The 17,991-nt window shown below is 47.9% G+C and overlaps 1 protein-coding gene across 2 annotated transcripts in view; it reads left to right on the top strand.

Annotated features, from left to right (window-relative positions):
- WDR37 (WD repeat domain 37) overlaps window positions 1–17,991 on the top strand; it is a 34,373-nt gene that overhangs the window by 10,144 nt on the left and 6,238 nt on the right. The window contains exons 2-11 of one of the 2 annotated variants that reach the window (XM_052650834.1): window positions 204–381; window positions 2,925–3,021; window positions 3,957–4,052; window positions 4,322–4,386; window positions 8,317–8,452; window positions 9,560–9,631; window positions 10,949–10,993; window positions 12,424–12,500; window positions 14,182–14,419; window positions 15,499–15,640. In XM_052650834.1, coding sequence (XP_052506794.1) covers window positions 244–381; window positions 2,925–3,021; window positions 3,957–4,052; window positions 4,322–4,386; window positions 8,317–8,452; window positions 9,560–9,631; window positions 10,949–10,993; window positions 12,424–12,500; window positions 14,182–14,419; window positions 15,499–15,640 — 1,106 coding nt within the window. In that variant the 5' untranslated portion in view covers window positions 204–243. Of the gene's footprint in view, window positions 1–203; window positions 382–2,924; window positions 3,022–3,956; window positions 4,053–4,321; window positions 4,387–8,316; window positions 8,453–9,559; window positions 9,632–10,948; window positions 10,994–12,423; window positions 12,501–14,178; window positions 14,420–15,498; window positions 15,641–17,991 lie in introns of both variants that reach the window. The other variant, XM_052650833.1, reaches the window with a different exon arrangement.

The raw sequence follows: 17,991 nt of genomic DNA, 5'->3' as shown, positions 1-17,991 counted from the left end.
AATTCGATAAAAAAATTACCTCTTTAACCAAGGCTGTGGTCTCTACCTTAAAACATGTGAGTATATCACATTCTAATTTACATAGTAAAGTTAACATAATAAGGAAATTTGCAGTGAGCAGTTTCATTCCTATCCCCTGTTTTTCCTTCATTTCAGTTTGCCATATCAGAAATACAGTACTTGTTTTTCCTGCTCCTGTTTAGCATCTTGCAGGAGTGACCAGGACCTCATCTTCCAGAAGTAATGCCCACAGAAAGCGGGAGTTGTTCAGCTGCTCGCCAAGCAAAACAGAAGCGCAAATCTCACAGCCTTTCCATACGGAGAACTAACAGCTCAGAGCAGGAGAGGACAGGCCTGCCCAGAGACATGTTAGAGGGACAGGTGAGTGTCTGGTGAAGATGTGAATCGTGTGGCAATGTTGAAAAAATATCCCAGTGTATACAGATCTCCAAAGTGGAGGGAAAGCGTGGGTTACCAAAACAAGCAGGCCTCCCATCGACCAGTGAAAATGACAGTCAAGTGCAACAGCCTGCAGAGGCAGAATTCAGTTTCTAGGTTAGTGTGTTACATATTGTAATAAATGGGTGTGATCGTCTGGGCTACTTTTTATTCTTTGCACAGGCAGATTGACAGTGTACTTTTAGGTTTCTGTCTCAGAGCCTCAAGAGGAGAGCAGAATCAGGTATAATGATCTTTGTTCTCTGAGGAGTTCTTGGAATCTGATCTTTCAGTAATTTCTTGGCTTTATCCTGTGTCTGCTGTGTGAGTCTGTCTGCTGCTTATTACATTATATGTCTTTCTGATAATTCGATGCCCCTTTTATTAAGTGATCTAATATTTTATTGACAAAGATAAGTTTGCTTCTCCTTTTTCTAGTTCTTCTATAATGAGTAAAACGTTAGGTTTTTAAAAGAACATTGTTGTTAAGTCTAAATAAAAGCTTGCTGCTGCTGCTGCTAAGTCGCTTCAGTAGTGTCCGACTCTGTGCAACCCCATAGACAGCAGCCCACCAGGCTCCCCCGTGCCTGGGATTCTCTAGGAAAGAACCCTGAAGTGGGTTGCCATTTCCTTCTCCAATGCATGGAAGTGAAAAGTGAAAAAGAAGTCACTCAGTCGTGCCCAATTCTTAGCGACCCCGTGGACTGCAGCCTACCAGGCTCCTCCATCCATGGGATTTTCCAGGCAAGAGTACTAGAGTGGGGTGCCATCGCCTTCTCCAAATAAAAGCATATGTTACAGTAAAATAAATTGTAGATATATCTGCTATATGTTTATATAGGCATAAGTATATATGCATGTGTGTGCGCTCAGTCGTGTCCTACTCTGTGACCCCGTGGACTGTAGCCTGCCAGGCTCCTCTGTCCATGGGATTTCACAGGCAAGAATATTGGAGTGGGTTCCCATTTCCTTCTCCAGGGAATCTTCCTGACCCAGGGGTCGAACCCTGGCTTTTTTCTCTCCATCCTGGAGGTGGGTAGCTGGAGGTCAGGTGTGGGCAGGCTGGTCCTCCTGAGGCTTCCTTCCTGGATATGGACCCAGTTTTCTCTGTCCTCACATGTTCCTCCTCGCTGGTGTCTTGTGTCCTCGTCTCTTCTGACAAGGAATGCTTGAACCAGAGCTGTGCAGTGAAACTTCTGTGGTTGAAGGTTCTAGATCTGTGCTACCTGTATGGGCGCCCAGAGCCATGTGTGACTGGTGGGACAGAGGAATTTAAAAATCGTGAATAACCTAGTTTTAAGGTTAGTCAGATGTGACCATCAGCTCCCCCACTGGACAGTGCAGGTTGCCTAAGGGACTTTTAAACTGTCACCTCAGTTTCCAGCAGTGACCCTTTGTTACTGCCCCGATGGCATCTTTGGGGGTAACTCTGTGTGAGGGGCCCGTGTTCTCAGGGCTTCCGCGCCATCCCCATTGTGATGTAGATCCAGCTGCCTCTCGGGTACCCCTTTGTGAGGGTCATTCAGAACCCTGCAGGTGGGTTGGTGCCTGTGGGCGGACGGGCAGCTCCCTGGCCTGGTGGGCGCGCTTGGCCCGGTCCCGTGGCAGCAACGGCGGTGATGGCGTTGGATGTGGGCACCTGGCATGGTAGGTGTAGCAGACCTCGGGTGTGGGAGTCTGATGCCTGGGGCATCCGAGTGGAGCCACGGGCGATACTCTGGACGGGATTACAGGCTCAGCTGTCGGGCAGCCTTAATGGGAATTGGATTCTTGAGTCAGAAGCAAGGAGGCAGCGCTGTTAGTTGTGGAGCAGGAAACCCATGTCTGCACTGGAAGCACTGACCCAGGCCAGGAAAGGGGCCTGCCTCTTCATGCCAACCATGAAAATGCAGACTCTTCTAGAAGCTTCACTGAGTCGTAGCTTCGTAGTGAAGCCCCTGCAGAGGCCTGGGACCTTCCACGCTGGTGTTTTCATTCAGCTGATTCACCTTTCGCTCTTATAGCTGAATTCACTTTTCTTCCTTGGAGCAAGTTTAAGTGCTGAGTAGAGTTACAGGAAGTGTCTAGTTTACTCTGCTTGGAGCACAGTGGATGTGAGGACTGTGAGGTACCACTTACTAAGATTAACTTGTGATGCCACATACTGGAGCATAAGGGCTGTTCATAGCTTCATCTCCCACAAACTCGGAGATTTTGAATAGGCTTGTTTCCTTCCTTGTAAAGGGAGTTACGTGTTGGAAGACCTGCTTGGCCTCAAAACGTGTGCCATCCTGGGGAACCATATACACAGTTTGGTTTTAGTTTCAGCTGTAGGAATTTGAAACTTGAAGTTCTTTTGAGTGTTTGCGTGGAAGAAATAAAATATGTAAAGATGTAAAATAAGAGCTTGAATGATAATTCCCTTTGGAAAAGTATACTAGTGCTCGGTGTCAGAGCTCCTCATTCACTTATTCGTTCATTTTCAGCACAACCTTCTTTCTCTGCAGGATTCTAAGCTGCCTTCCTCAGTTCGCAGTACTCTTCTGGAACTGTTTGGTCAAATAGAAAGAGAATTTGAAAACCTTTATATTGAAAACTTAGAATGTAAGTATTGCTCTTTATTTGAAATACTTTTATAACCTGTCACTTCTCCATATGGATTTTTGAGAGTTTCATCTCTGGGTCACATTCACCTTTGTACCCCTTTTCTTTTCTGCTTTGACGAGCTTGGGGGGCTTATGATGGCATTTGTTTACTATCTTCCAGCTCCGCACACTCAGGTCAGGCTCTGGGGGCAGGGGATGGGGGCGTCTGTCTCCCGCTGGAGTGGGTTGTGACCACAGGTCCCTGCAGAGTGAGGACAGAGGCCCCATCTTGCTGGCATTCCCGTGCCCTGCATCTGCTTCTCCCTGCCTTCCTCTTCCTTCTTCACGTCCACTGTGATTCAGTACTTTTCTCTTCACTTTTTTTCTGGTTTTGGTCGCACCGTGTGAGTTGCGTGACTAGTTCAGGGAATGAACCCAGGCCCTTGGCAATGAAAGCCCAGAGTCCTAACCACTGAACCACCAGGGAACTCCTCAATGTTAAATTTTTTCTTTTTTTCCCTTCAACTTTTAATCTTTGAGATGTGTAGCATTCACTTGACGCTCTGGTGCCAGACAACAGTAACAATAGTCAGGTTTTGTTATTGTATGTTTCCCCTAATGATTTCAGGGGAGACTGTAAGTATTTTTTCAGTTTCAGACAGGACCAGAACAATGTTTGTAAGTGCACAGAATAAAGTACAAAGGATGTGAACTCTGTTGAAATCCAGGAGGCCTGTTTGGGGGTCAGTAGCACAGTGTCTTTCTTGTGTGGCATGAGTGGTGGACTTTGTGTTTTTGGAATGTCTTTTGAGTTTTTTGGAACTCTGGCCATCCTCTTGTTTAGTGGGATATCATTCACGTGCTTGTTTAGACAATTCTAACATGCAACATTTTTATGTACTCAAGTTTGGAATTGGTGAATATACCTGAAAAGCACATTATTTTACTTTTCAGTGCGTAGAGAAATCGAGACTCTTAATGAGCGCTTAGCAGCTGAAGGACAAGCGATCGATGGAGCGGAACTGAGTAAGGGCCAGCTCAAGACGAAAGGTGAGGCTGGCTTCCTGCGGGCGCCTGCAGGGAGGAAGTCTGACTCCAGTGCAGGGAGGACTCGCTTCCTCTGCATGGTCAGCAGGCTTGAGTAGCATCCCTTGAATCTGGGTGTGGAAGGATGGGCAGGCTCCAGGAAGCCCGTGTTTCTGCTGGTGTGGGCACACCCTGGGCTTGCACTGTCCTCCATGTCCTCGAGCCGTCTCCCTGTCCCAGCTCTGACGTGCTTGCTTGTGTGATTTTCTTGACGGTTGGTTCTGTCTCTGCAGCCAGTCACAGCACCAGCCAGCTTTCTCAGAAACTGAAGACCACCTACAAGGCCTCCACCAGCAAGGTATGTGTGGCTCTCAGGCCATCGTGGGTGTGTGGGTTTGCACACAGTGCGATGGGAAGAGAGGAGCCTAATATTTAAGACAAGTACTGTCGATGCTAAGTGGCTCCAGGACATAGGCACCTGGATGCTACTATGCTGCTTACTGTGGCTGACACATCGTGTGTTAGTAGGTGTGGTCTTTTTTGTGGGAAAGTACATTTTTTATTGTTAATGTGGCTTGATAAGGAGATTCTGAATTCAGAAAAGCTAATAAATGGGTATAAAGCAATGGAACTTACATTCTGAGTTGTAGTTACATTTTAGTTCATCTCTTCTTTAGTTTGCAAAGTATGATAAAAAAGTGAAGGTCCAAAGGCAGAATAGAGACATTTGTCATATTTTGCTGTTTTATAAATCATCATCTGATCTTTTTAAAGTGGCAAGGATTTAATTATTTGGGAATTAGTTTATCTCTGGGAGAATACTACTCTGAAGTAATATTTTGAGGTGATTTGTGTGCATCTGTGCTTTGGGGTATTTGGAATAAACAAGATAAATTACCTGCCTAACTTCAACTAGTATATAGTACTTTTGCTTAATCTTAGGAGGAAGTTCAAATTTGTGGTGAGTCTGCTATGAAGGCATAAATAGTTTTTTGTTAGCTTTTTATTTTTCCCTTAAGTAACTTAACCTTGTATCCACAGTGAGATGAAGTGCAATTCAAGGAGCAGCTTCAGTCTTAGGCTATTCCTGCTTATTTGACAGTCTTTGGTAATTTTTTTTTTAAAAATATGCATATTACTGACATTTTCTTGTGTTTCCTTTGATAACTCTAGGATGTAAGTGGCTTACTAAAATATTTTTTTGTTCTGTTATATCTAGCTTACATTTAGTAGTTTTGAATTTTTAAATAAATTAACATTAGAGTACTTTTAAAAATGTCAAGTGACATTATATTCTTACTTATTTAACTTCTTATGTTGTTTTGAATTATATTGTTTATTTCAGTTTATATATACAGTGTATAGTCTTAGAATTCCAAAATTTTCTGATCATTTCTAAAGTAGAGGAAGAAAGGATTTATAGAGTCACCTCTTACCATGAGTAGTAAAACTTAAGATTTGAGCAAAGATAAGGATGTATACAATAATTGCTTTAAAAAAATGTATTAGAAATGCTAAAAGCCCTAGTCATTTTAGAGACTAAAAATTTATCTGAATTTATAAGAAACATACTATTAACGATCTTAGTAGCCTGTGCACACATCTTAAAGAGTGAAGGTGAAATTCACTCTCCAGGTCTGCTCTGCTGCAGCGAGTGTTCTTGGAGGAGCGGACGGGTTCAGGCTCCTCACCCCCAGCAGATCTGCCCCTCCTGGGGCCTGCAGACTGGCTCTGAGGCCTGTGGGGGCAGACTACATGCTAACCAGCAAACTCTTTCCCAGGAACTTGTGAAATTGTTCACATGGGTTTTTATAAAGATAACTTTCTTTTGTTGTGAAAAAGCCTCTCTTTGTTGTTGTTGTTCAGTTTTGCTAAGTCGTGTCCAACTCTTCGCGCCCCCATGGACTGTAGCTCGCCAGGCTTCGCTGTCCTTCACTGTCTCCTGGAGTTTGCTCAAACTCATGTCCGTTTGAGTCGGTGATGCCATCCAACCATCTCATCCTCTGTTGTCCCCTTCTCCTCCTGCCCTCAGTCTTTCTCAGCATCAGGGTCTTTTCCAGTGAGTTGGCGCTCTGCATCAGGTGGCCAAAGTATTAGAACTTCAGCATCAGTCCTTCCAATGAATATTCAGAGTTGATTTCCTTTAGCATTGACTGGTTTGATCTTGCAGACCAAGAAACTCTCAAGAGTCTTCTCCAACACCACAGTTCAGAAGCATCAGTTCTTTGGTACTCAGCCTTTTTCATGGTTCAACTCTCAAATCTGTACGTGACTATGGAAAGAACCATAGCTTTCACTATATGAACCTTTGTTGGCAAAGTGATGTCTCTGCTTTTTAATATGCTGTCTAGGTTTGTCATAGCTTTCTTTCCAAGGAGCAAGCATCTTCTAATTTAATGACTGCAGTCACTCTCCAAAGTGATTTTGGAAACCAAGAAAATAAAATCTGCCACGGATTCCCCTTTTGTTTCTCCTGTTTGCCATGAAGTGATGGAACTGGATGTCATGACCTTAGTTTTTTGAATGTTGAGTTTTAAGCTAGCTTTTTAACTCTCCCAAGTCTTTGAGACCCCATAGATTATAGCCTGCCAGGCTCCTCTGCCCATGGGATTTCCAGGCAAGAATACGGAGTAGGTTGCCATTTCCTCTTTCAAGGGATCCTCCAGACCCAGGGACCAAACCCGCGTCTCTTACATCTCCTTCATTGGCATCGGCAGGTGGAATCTTTACCACTAGCGCCACCTGGTGCTGGCGTGCTGCCATCTGTGGGGTCAGACATGACTGAGCAACTGAACGATGACAGGGAACTACAACAAGCGCCACCTGGGAAGCCCTTTGTTTTGTAGAGTAGTTTAAATTTTATTTTAATGCAAAGGATAATTCGGAAGCATCCTTCCGCATTTGCATCGCAGGTGTTCCCTGGAGGTAATTCAGTCTGTCTCATGGGCCTCTGTGCAGTTATGCCTGAGTCCATATTTGGGAAACAGTGATTCAGTGGTCAGAATGTGGCATGCACCTGGAAGCAGTGCCTGAGACCATCTGCGTGACGTCATCAACTGCAATCCCTCTCCTCCAGCTTCATTGGAAATGTGGTTGGCACAAGTCTTGGCCATGGACCCGTGTTTCTGCTGGGCAGGTGGGGGCAGTTCATATCTCATAACAGTGGTATCTGAGAAATTGCCCACCGCTTGTCATGAGCTTTGCTCCCGCCCCTCCTGAAAGTGTCTGGATGGCTTGTGGAATGTCAGTTCCCCAACCAGTGATGGAACCTGTGCGCTTGGCAGTGAATGCGCAGAGTCCTTACTGTGGGACCACCTGGGAAGTGCTGTCCGTCGTTTTACATTTAAGCCGACTCACTGAAGAGTGAGTCTCTGCTGGAAGTCTGTTTCAGCCTTTCACCGTGTCAGGAATCATTTGAAGGCTCATCCTGGTGGTGGTGAAATAGTGGATTGTGTTTTAAGTGTTTATACTAAAAATAAACATAGATGCATTTGTAGGGCTTTGCTAAATCACTGTTTAAAGTAGCTGTAGAATACCTTGCACTTTTTTTTTAACTTGGTTTTACCATTTCAGTATTCTGATTAATTTTAAAGGCAGAAAAGCCATCTTTTATCCCAGAACAGTTAAAAAACCAAACCCTTTCTGTTTTGTTAGCATCTCCCTCAGGCCCTTCCATTATGAGAGAAAGGGGGGACTGCGTGCTGTGTGGGTCATGTAGGACAACGCCTGCTGACCGCTGTGCCTGATTGTCCGTGCCAGACCATGTGCTGCCTGAGGCCAGGGCCCGCCGGCCCTGCCCTGCCCCCTTCCCCCTCTGGAGCAGGGCTGGCTGAGACTGTGCTCAGTGACCTCACCTGTTATTTTTTCATTCCTTCCCACCTTAGATTCTTTTTCTCCTGGTTTGGTGTGAATTACTAAAAATAAGAGAATACAGGTCTCCCAATAGTGAGAGTAATTAGCGTTCAGGGTTTGGGGTGTACCTTCCTGACTTTTTATGTCATGCTTTGTTTTTTTTTTGAGAATTTGGAAATGTTGTGTGATAGTTTCAGTTTGTGTATGGGGGCATGTAAGGTACACAGACAGGCAAGCAGGCGGTGGGGGGTGGTTGTGGGGTTCTTCTGAGGCTTTTGTAAGGACTTTGCCCTGCTTTATGAGGTAACTGCACCTACACTGTGTTGCTATAATGTTTTAAATTTTCTTTTCAATGATTTATGCATTTTCCAAACACATTGTCTTATTCTTTTTTAACTGAGACATATTTGCTCAATAAATTCCATCACAATTTCAGATCGTCTCCAGCTTCAAGACCACCACATCCCGGGCCGTGTGCCAGCTTGTGAGGGAGTATATTGGCCACCGGGATGGCATCTGGGACGTCAGTGTGGCAAGGACGCAGCCTGTGGTGCTGGGGACGGCATCTGCTGGTGAGTCTGGAACCACCCCAGCTTAGGGCAGGGCCTACCCGGAGGCAGTGTGGCCAAACGCTTGGCCATGTGCCTGTCGGCATCTGAGTGAGTGGCTGCGTTTGGACCCACTCACTGTCCGGGACACTGTCCTGTGGCACAGGGTGGATTGCCTCTTCATGGGATTAGGTAGTTGTGATTGGCTTTCTTGTCAGCCGTAGTCAGTGTACATTTGCTTTGATAGTGTATTTCACTTTTCCCCACTCGAGAGGTCCCTCCAAGGACGTGCTGTGTGGTCTGACAGCGCCGTGCTGGCCTGGTGTAGGGGTTCCACTGCCAGGAGTCCTGGGCCGGCATCAGAGAGCCCCATTCTCCTCCTTGGAGAGGAAGTACCTTCTGAGAGCTAATAACCTAATAACCCTTTAGAAAAAATTCCCGGAATGAAAAATGTGCTCGCTTGTGGAAAAGGAGTGCCAACTTGTGAGAAGTTACGTGCTAAATCCAGCCTTTTTGAGTGGAAATAGGAAATGTAAAGTCATTAGAATGATGAAGAAAGTTTTCTGTTGTTTAAAACTGTGTTCATACATGAGCACCCCAGATTATTTTGGAAATTATAGCTTAAAAAAAAGCATACAGATTCCCTTTTATGATATTTGTGAAATCTCACATGGATAATCAGCACTTTGTGTCAGGTTTCCTTAATGAGTGTCCTTTTTATCTTTGTTTTGGAGAGGTCCACAGAGCATGGATTATCTCAGATAGTTTGGAACTGGAGTTGGGTGCTATTTGCATTTGAATATAGCTTGATGTTCTGAAAAGTCTTACTGTTTCAACAAGTTGACGAGCCCGTGACCCATGGACGCTGGTGTCTCAGGTCCCAGGCCTGGTGCTGGCAGCATGGCCATGCCCCGGGGGTCAGGGCCCCAGGTTCCCCTGCCAGTTCCATGGCCTCATGAGGGTCACTGGCCCCTTGTCCTCTTGCATCAGTTGGATTACAGAGGAGTGTGAGCAAAATCCCATGAGGTACCAGTGGTGATGAAACTTCTCAGTTTAAAATTTTTATCCTCCTCTTTAATTAAAAAGACTAATGTTGGCAGCGGCTCACTTGGGTGTGTTTGGATCTTGCAGATCACACGGCTCTGTTGTGGAGTATCGAGACGGGGCGGAGCCTCGCCAAGTACACGGGCCACGTGGGGTCAGGTGAGCTGTAGATCACGGGGTGTCCCCTTATGGGGGCCGGGCCTCGGCTTCTCGCCTTGCACGGTCTGGGACTGACGTGTGTGCTCTGGCTTTGCACTGTCCGATTGACAAGGCTCCGTGGTGCAGAGGTGCTGTATGTGGGCCCTGTGGGTGCTGGTGGCCACTGGACTCCTTGCTGCGGGCACCATGGGCTGTCCCACTCACTCCTCTTCCTTCTGGCACCCCGGCTCTGGGCCTGTGTCTCGTTGCCCCTGGCCAGCTCACCCTTCACCCTGCACACAGACTTGGAGGTGGTGTCCACTACCCGCCTCCTGGGTCTGCTGTGTCCCCCACGGACTTGGGTGAACACCTCCTCTCCTCCTCTTCCCTGGCACATCTCCCGTCCCATCAGTGGGGGTGTACCACTCTCCTGTCGGGGCTGTGGGCCAGGTCCTGCTTGGCCCCCACCTCTGCCTTGTCCACTGTTTCCTCCAGCTGGACCCTTCATCTCCCTCAGGACTGTACCTGGGGGCTGCTGCTCCTGCAGTGGGTGTGACATGCTGAGTACTCAGCCTGAGCATTAAGAAAGCATTAGCTTGTGTGACAAACCCACGGGGGCCTTGTGCTCGTCCTTCTCACTGCCATCTCCACTTCTCAAAGTCAGCCACTTGGAACAGTTTTAAATCTTCTGCTCTTTCCTTCCATTTAGAAAAATAGCCTGTCTTATTGTTTCTTACTTTTCTGGGTTTTAGATGAGAGGGGGCTCCTGTTAAGAAGGGAGACGGGCTCTGTGCTCCTTGTCCTCATCGCCTCACAGTGCGGCCCATGGCTCCCCGGACATAAGCCCCATCATCGCCGCACAGTGCGGCCCATGGCTCCCTGGGCACGTGCCTCACTTGCAGTCCCCAGCTTTGCTGTCCTGAAGGGAGTAGTGGTCTCATTTCTGTGCAGATTGTGAACTTGTGGCTTCTCTGGAGGGTGGGTGTGTGGGGAGTGAACAGTGTCCCCCACCATAATTTACCTCTGCCTTTTGTAATTAAATTTTCTTTTTTCATCTTGGTTTACTTTTAGCTCTCAGTGACTTCTCAGTTTTTAAGAGATCAACTATTGTTTTTCTGTGTAGCCGATTCTTGAGTGGTTTGGTAGTTCATATTTAGTTATTTTGTGTTGTATCTCTGTTCTCTTTATTCATAGTTTAATAGAATGAGAAGACTTAATATTGAACTATCATAATTCTTTAGTCTTTAAATTTAACCTCACAACATATACTGTAGTTGTAATAGATATTGATGATATATTCTTACTGTAAACCTGTTTTTCAATATTTTTACTTTGCAGTAAATTCCATAAAATTTCATCCATCAGAACAGTTGGCCCTCACCGGTATGTTGATTTTTTTTTTAATTGATTAGTTGTTGCTGATCTGAAAACAACTGTTATTCCTTATCAGCAGCATGAGGATTAACCATGCCATTCACAGAAGTTGGTCGTTGGTAGACATTTCACAAGTTGCATGGAAAATGAATAAAGAAAACAACACCAAAGGTTATTTTTAACCAGCAGTGGCTTGCGAGTTAGTTCAGTTCTCCTGGAGGTCTTTTTACAGAGCCTATCCCTGCTGCCCACTCTCTGGCTCTCAGGCTCTCTCAGACCCTGTGGGCACAGAAAAGTCAACGGTCCTGGGTTGGGCACCTGCAGGGCTCAAGTCTTCACTTCTTCCCGAGTGGTCCTCCTAGAAAGAGCTGTGGTCCCTTGGGTTTGTCTCCACCTCATCTAGTGGTCTCACACTTTCTGGTCACAGTGAGGAGTTGGCCCGTAAAACTGTGTGACCCTGTGGACCCCTGTGGTGTTCTGGGGACACAGATGTAACCTGGAGGGTGAGTGTGTGTCTAGACCAGTGATCAGGCTTTTCTGTGAAGGACCAGAGTACCTGTTTTCATCTTGAGGCTGGTTTGAACACGCCTGCACCTGTGGACAGGTGACAGCTAGTGAACATCTGAGCTGACCTCTGGCGAGCAGTCAGCTGGGAGTGAAGCCTTGTTATGGGGGCCATTTGTTGTGTGATTGGGGAGCTGGAGGGATACTAGGGACAGCTGGGCTGGAGAGAGGGGGATGAGGTCGAGACGTGTTGGGAGGCTGGGGTAGGGACAGAAGCTGGCAGAGTGGTGGCCTGGGGAGAGGAGGCACGTGGGGCAGGGACTGGGTACTGGCTTGAGAGGCCAGAATGTCGGGCACTTCGATGCCACGAGGCCCATGCTGCCATCCACTGCTTTGGGTGAGCTTTGGAGCCTTTGCAGCTAGGGAAGGTAGAGTCCAGACGGTGCTCCTTTGTGGGGTGGAGGCGGCCCTTTGGCACATCTGCAGGCCACCTGTGCCTCTCAGCAGCCCTCTGCTTTCCTGGGTCTGAGCACCCCTTGCGGCCTGGCTACTGACAGTGAGGTCTCGGTGCCAGCTGCTCCCTGGCTGGGGCGAGATGCCTCCTGGTTCAGCGGATGGGATCGTGCACTTGAGTTACTATGGACTTGGGTGTCTGTCGTCTTAGATTAGCCAGGTGGAGAATGAAATCCATGCCTTGTGAGTTTTCTCTGAGCCTTCAGAACTTTCTACCTTGGGATGGAGGGAATTATTTTTATAGGTAATTATCTCTGGGCACCTTTGCTATTCCTGGGAACATCTCAGAAGAACCTGTTAAAGTCAAGTCGATCCCTTGTGATCCCTCAAGGAGTGGACTTAGCGGGGTCTCACCCGTGCTCGTCTGTGTGCTGGGTAACGCTCCCCCCCCACCCCACCTCCGCCCTGCTTTCTGTCCTCAGCCTCTGGAGATCAGACTGCCCACGTGTGGAGGTATGCAGTTCAGCTGCCTGCTCCTCAGCCTGCGGCCGACTCTAGTGTAAGCAGCACGTTTACTTACCCTGAGAGCACGACCCGGGGTATGTCGGTGGGTTCTGGACATCTGTGAGTTTTAGGACAAGCAGTGTTATGGACTGAATGTGTGTGTCCCCAGATTCATAGCTTAGAACCCTCACCCCAGGGGCCTGTCCATGGAGATGGGCCTCGGAAGACGTCACTAAGGTCAAGTGAGGTTACAGGGTGGGGCTCTGACCAGCAGGATTGGTGTCTGGAGGAGAGGAGGCACCTGAGGGCTTCCTGTGCCTTCTCCCTGCGTGCACCGAGGAGAGGCCAAGCGAGGCCACCGTCTGCCTGCCAGGACACTAGCCGGTGCCAGCCCTCCCCACAGGCCGCCCAGCAGACCAGGGCGTGCATCTGTCTACATCGCCTGTGTTTACATTTACTTTCTTTTCCACAAAAATTATACATATATGTTAGTCCTTTAATTTTAAGGTTAGGTTAAGTTTTTAGTGTTTTATATATTTGATTGTAGACAACTTGTCTGTCTCTCATGTGAGATAAACCCTGTAGGTCAGTGGGGTGTGTGATGTCGTTGTCACGTGAGTCAAGTTTTAATGTTGGTGACAAGTTAGGTTGCATGTTGAGAAGAACGACCATAGGTTTAAACCACAGACCGCCCAGTTCCTACCTGTCCTGTCGGATGTAGTTGCACCACATCAGCCCAGTGCCTTCTTTGGGTCCTCACGTGGGTTCTCATCCTCCTCTTGGGTGACTTGATCTGATCTCCAGTTTCTGTGGGGTATGTACACAGGGGCCCTCCCTGTGCCCTCCCTGTGCTGCTCCCACAGGTGGGGGTGTTCACAGGCGCAGGGCACTGGGTGAGTTCACGTGGTCGAGCAGAGGTTAGATTTCTGTTTATGTTTTGGCTGTAATTGTTAGAGGGTGATAGTAATCTTCCAGTTTTCTTATTTTTGCCTGTGAAGACTACTTTTCTCTTTTTAAACCTTTAAACATTGTTCTGTTTGGAGATGGGTTAAGTAATTAATAAATTCCAGTAACGAGTAAGAGTGAGCTTTCTTTAGGCAAGCAGTCTTAACAGTTCATTTTTTAAAATTTATTTTTATTTTTAAATTTTTGGCCATGCTGGGTCTTTGTTGCTGTGAGGGTTTCTCTAGTTGCGGCGAGTAGGGGCTTCTCTAGTTGTGATGCACAGGCTTCTCATTGTGGTGAGTTCCCTTGTTGCAGAGCATAGACTCCAGGATGCTGGGCTGCAGTAGTCTCAGCTCCTGGGCTCTGGAGCACAGAGCTTGATAGTTGTCTCTCTCGGACTCAGTTGCTCCGAGGCATGTGGGGTCTTCCTGGACTAGGGATTGAACATGTGTCTCCTGCATTGGCAGGCGGATTCTTTACCACTGAGCCACCAGGGAAGCCACTGAAGAATTCATTTTTAAATGGGTGTGTTATGTATATATTTTTTATTTTAAAGATTTTATTTTAACTCTGCTGTGTTTGTGGATGTGACACACAGATCCTTGTGTACTTGTGTCCATGTGGTGTGTGCTCCTACATGGCGTGTGTATGCATGTTTACTTAGTGCCAGACACCCGCTGGGACGGTCATAATGGTCGTTAAGTCCTGGAAGGATAGGCGGTAGCGGTCTGACTGTGCGGCTGGTCTGCAAGGTCAGGATCCCCAGGGACCCACCTCTGCTTCCCCAGCAGCAGCTCTGTGGTGAGGATGAAGTGGAGTGCTCTGACAAGGACGAACCTGATGCAGACGCCGACCCGTCCAGCGACTGTCCCACCATCCGGGCGCCACTGACTTCTCTGAAGAGCCACCAGGGAGTGGTCATAGCTGCTGACTGGCTGGTTGGCGGGAAGCAGGCAGTGACAGCCTCCTGGGACAGAACGGCCAATCTGTATGACGTGGAGACGTCAGAGCTCGTCCACTCCCTGACAGGTGCGTCATGTGGGAGGGACCTCTCGTCTGGATTGTGTGTTGGCACAGCTGTGATTTTCAGAGATCCTCCTGAGTAATGGAGCCATTAGTGGTTAAATTTATCTTTTCTTCAGGGGGTGTAATTGCATCTAGAGACGTGCAGTATGTAGATATTTGAATGTGGTTGGTGTGTTAGCTTTTTCTTTTTGCTTTAATTTCCACACACTTAGTATCTTAAAATAACATGAATTTATAACATGATGTCCCTTGGCCAGGAGTTTTGGGCATGTGCTTGCTGATGCTCTGATTCTCAGGATGTCGTGGGTGGGATGAGAATGCTTGGGGGGTGTGCCCTCACCTGAGACCTGCGGTCCCCTTACGGCCATTGCAAGGATCCCTTGTGGCCGTTTTTCTGCCGGTTTTCGGCTGGGGGCAGCTTTCAGTACCTGGAGGTGGCCACAGGCCCCCTCCCCCGGCCTTGACAGAGGCTTCTCACAGCATGCTGTTGGCTTTCCTCCAGGCCAGCAGGAGCGAGTCTCTCTCGGGACCCTTAAAAAGGCTCACCTACCTACAGCAGGCCACCCAGGAAGTCTGTGGTTTGTTTTTTTTTGACTAACTGAAGGCCATGTGATTTGGAGGCCTTAGTCATATGCAAAGCCCATTTTGTGTTATAATGTACTGAGATCACCAGAACACCATCCCACTCATCTGCAGGTTGTGCCCACATGCAGGGCAGGAGTCCAGCAGGGCGTGTACAGCCTCCTGCCTGCCACCGGCCTTCATACCTGCTTGTCAGTGTGTTTTGTCATTGAGTGACAGGGATGTGTCCCACCGTGCGCTCCACCCATGGGTTATTAGAGGTTCTTCTCACATGCGAAACTCAGAACTGTACTTTCTCACACATTCGGCTGTTAGAGACCCTCCCGACCTTTCAGCCATCGGGGTCAGGAGCGTCCCTCCCACACTGCTCATTCAGGTCTTTCGAATGCACGAGGGGAAGGGACACGGGCCCTCCTTGACCCCACACACCGTCCCTGCAGCTGCTTTTCCTGGGAGCTGAGCGGGGGCCTCACTGTGACTGCGTCTTCCATCTCCCACAGGGCATGACCAGGAGCTGACGCACTGCTGCACGCACCCGACCCAGCGGCTGGTGGTGACCTCCTCCCGCGACACGACGTTCCGTCTGTGGGACTTCCGCGACCCTTCCATCCACTCCGTGAACGTGTTCCAGGGCCACACGGAGTGAGTCTTGGTTGCGTAAATGTCTTTTTAACTCTGGTCTGGGCTGGGAGGTGACTGGGTTTTCTAGGGTGGTTTTCTTGGTCCTCTTAACCCAATGGTTTTCTGAGCATTGAAACAGACACTCAGGTGTGCTGTTCTCAAGAGTGTGGCTCTTTCCCTTGTGTCACCCTGGAAAGTCCCTGTGGAGTGTTCTCAGGGGATGGTTGCTTACGTAGAGGCAGTGTTTCTTACTGTGTGACTGCACGTTTCGTGTTGTTAGGATGTGGAACACACTTTGGGAAAGTTTATCTTAGGGTGTATTTTCATTTATAAGGACTCAGCACAAGTTCTCTAGTGAAGTGTGTTGGACTCTTAACATCTTCTGTGATGTGAGTACTTTAACGTGAAATACAGGTAATTCGAGTGTTCTGTGTGCTGGTTGTTCCTTAGGCAAGGTGTAGCGGTGTAGGCTTCAGCATCACTGACTCAGTTCTGTAGCCCAGCTTCTCTAGGAGCTGGGGGAGATACTGTTTTCTCCTTTTCATTTCTGGAGAAATGAAACTTTCACGACCCCAACTTTCACGTGGCTCCTGTGCCTTTTTCAGAAAGAAAAAGAATATAACACTTTGAGATATAACACTTCTCTGTAAGATAAATGAACGTCTGTAGGTGATGAGTCCCCCTGAGATCTGGCTGTATTATTTTTGCTGGATGGAGAGAGAGCTCCAGGTGGAGTGTCTGTTTAGGGTTTTCATTGTACATTTGTGAAAAAGACAAATGAACCCCCCACCCCCTTTTTGGTATGTTACTTTTATTTTCACGCTGTATTATGAAATTTTTTCATTATAATAGGAATCTTAACAGCATTTATGTAGCAAAGCTTGGGGTCTGTATTATTAGACAAGCTTTTGGTGGTCCAAGGTGTACCAGTTTGACTGAAAAGCAATTTTAGAGACCTTTTGTTATCAGCTGTTTTCCTGATAACTGGGGATTGTAGTGTGTCCTGTTCTTGGAAATGACAGAGATGTTTAGTTGGAAAAATCTGGACTGTCACAGGAACTTCAGCTATTGGCAGTTCATTTCTCATGTATTTCTGTCATCAGCTATAGCCGGAACCCAGAACTTTTTGTCTGATGGGCTCAGTCCTTGTGCGTTCGTGTGCTTTCCATCACCACCTGAGGATGGCCTGGTGGGGACAATGCCCTGGCCCCCCGTGACGTGCAGTCAGTGGGGCTGGACTCCGGCCATGTGGGTCGGATCCAGGGCCGTTGCTGTGAACGGCTCTCACTGTCATGAAACTTACTGTGGCGCTGGAACCCCTGCTGCCTTTGAGAGAAGCCCCCCAGCACCACCGCCTCCTGTGGAGCGCGGCAGAGTTGTCACCCTGTTTTTAGTTTCATTTTGTTTTGTTTCCATTGCGGTAGAAAGGGGCCAGCAGCGGAGGCAGTCACTGGTCATTAAGCTTCCCCTGTGGGTGGCCGATGACTCCAGGCTGTGCCCAGCTGATGGTGTCTACACGTGCCATAAACTCTGGCATTGAAGAAATCGGAAATTAGCTCAGCACGGAATATTTCATTCTTAGAAATATCTGAGAATGCAGAGTTTTTTCTTTCTTTTTGCCTAAATTCCTTTCATGTAATTGTTTACTTTATTCCTAGAGCGTGAACTCAGGTGCTTTCTTGTCTAAAGAAAACAAGATACGATGTCTCACAGAAAAATTTCTTTCTGTCTGCACTTCTTCTGGGTCTGATAAGGTGTTGGCAGGATGCCTTGAACGCCCTGGGGCAGGGAGCAGGGTGCAGTGGTGGTGGTGCCTGCAGGAGGTTGCACCCATGCCTCTACACGTGTCATGTTCCGTGCAGCCCTTGTCACTTCTGATGGGTGCTGCACGCGGCTCTGAGGCCTGTGTGCACGCGACCTTGTCAGGGCCCTCGGCTGGATAGTGTCAGTACCCTCTGTCGTGTATTTTCTCATAGGACGCAGGGCCTGGCATGTGCTGGTCGAGGGAGTGGTTCTGGGGTTTAGCTTCATTGTGAAGTGAGCAGGAATGTCTGCACTGAGCCTGGGGGCAGCTGGAGAGGGGCATCAAGTGAGGTCTGGCCCTGGTGCTGGAGTGTCCCCTGCCCTCCTCCAGGGGAAGCTGGACTTGAAATCCCAGAAAGAATAGGTGTGGTACAAACCTGACTTCCTTTGAATGCTTGTTATCTCAGGGTCTGCTCCTTGGGGAGCTGGCCTTCCAGGACTCCTCAGAAGTTTGTGTCATTGGGAGATGAGTTTCCATTTCTCACTCAGGTATTTGAGATCGTGAACTGCGGGAGCTGAGCATTCTCTAACTTGGGGGGGCCCGTGCTTGTGGGGGCAGTGCTCTGAGG

This window comes from Budorcas taxicolor, chromosome 13, assembly GCF_023091745.1.
Source record: "Budorcas taxicolor isolate Tak-1 chromosome 13, Takin1.1, whole genome shotgun sequence".
NCBI classification, from domain to species: Eukaryota; Metazoa; Chordata; class Mammalia; order Artiodactyla; family Bovidae; genus Budorcas; species Budorcas taxicolor.
This window is presented reverse-complemented; position numbering and strand designations above follow the sequence as displayed.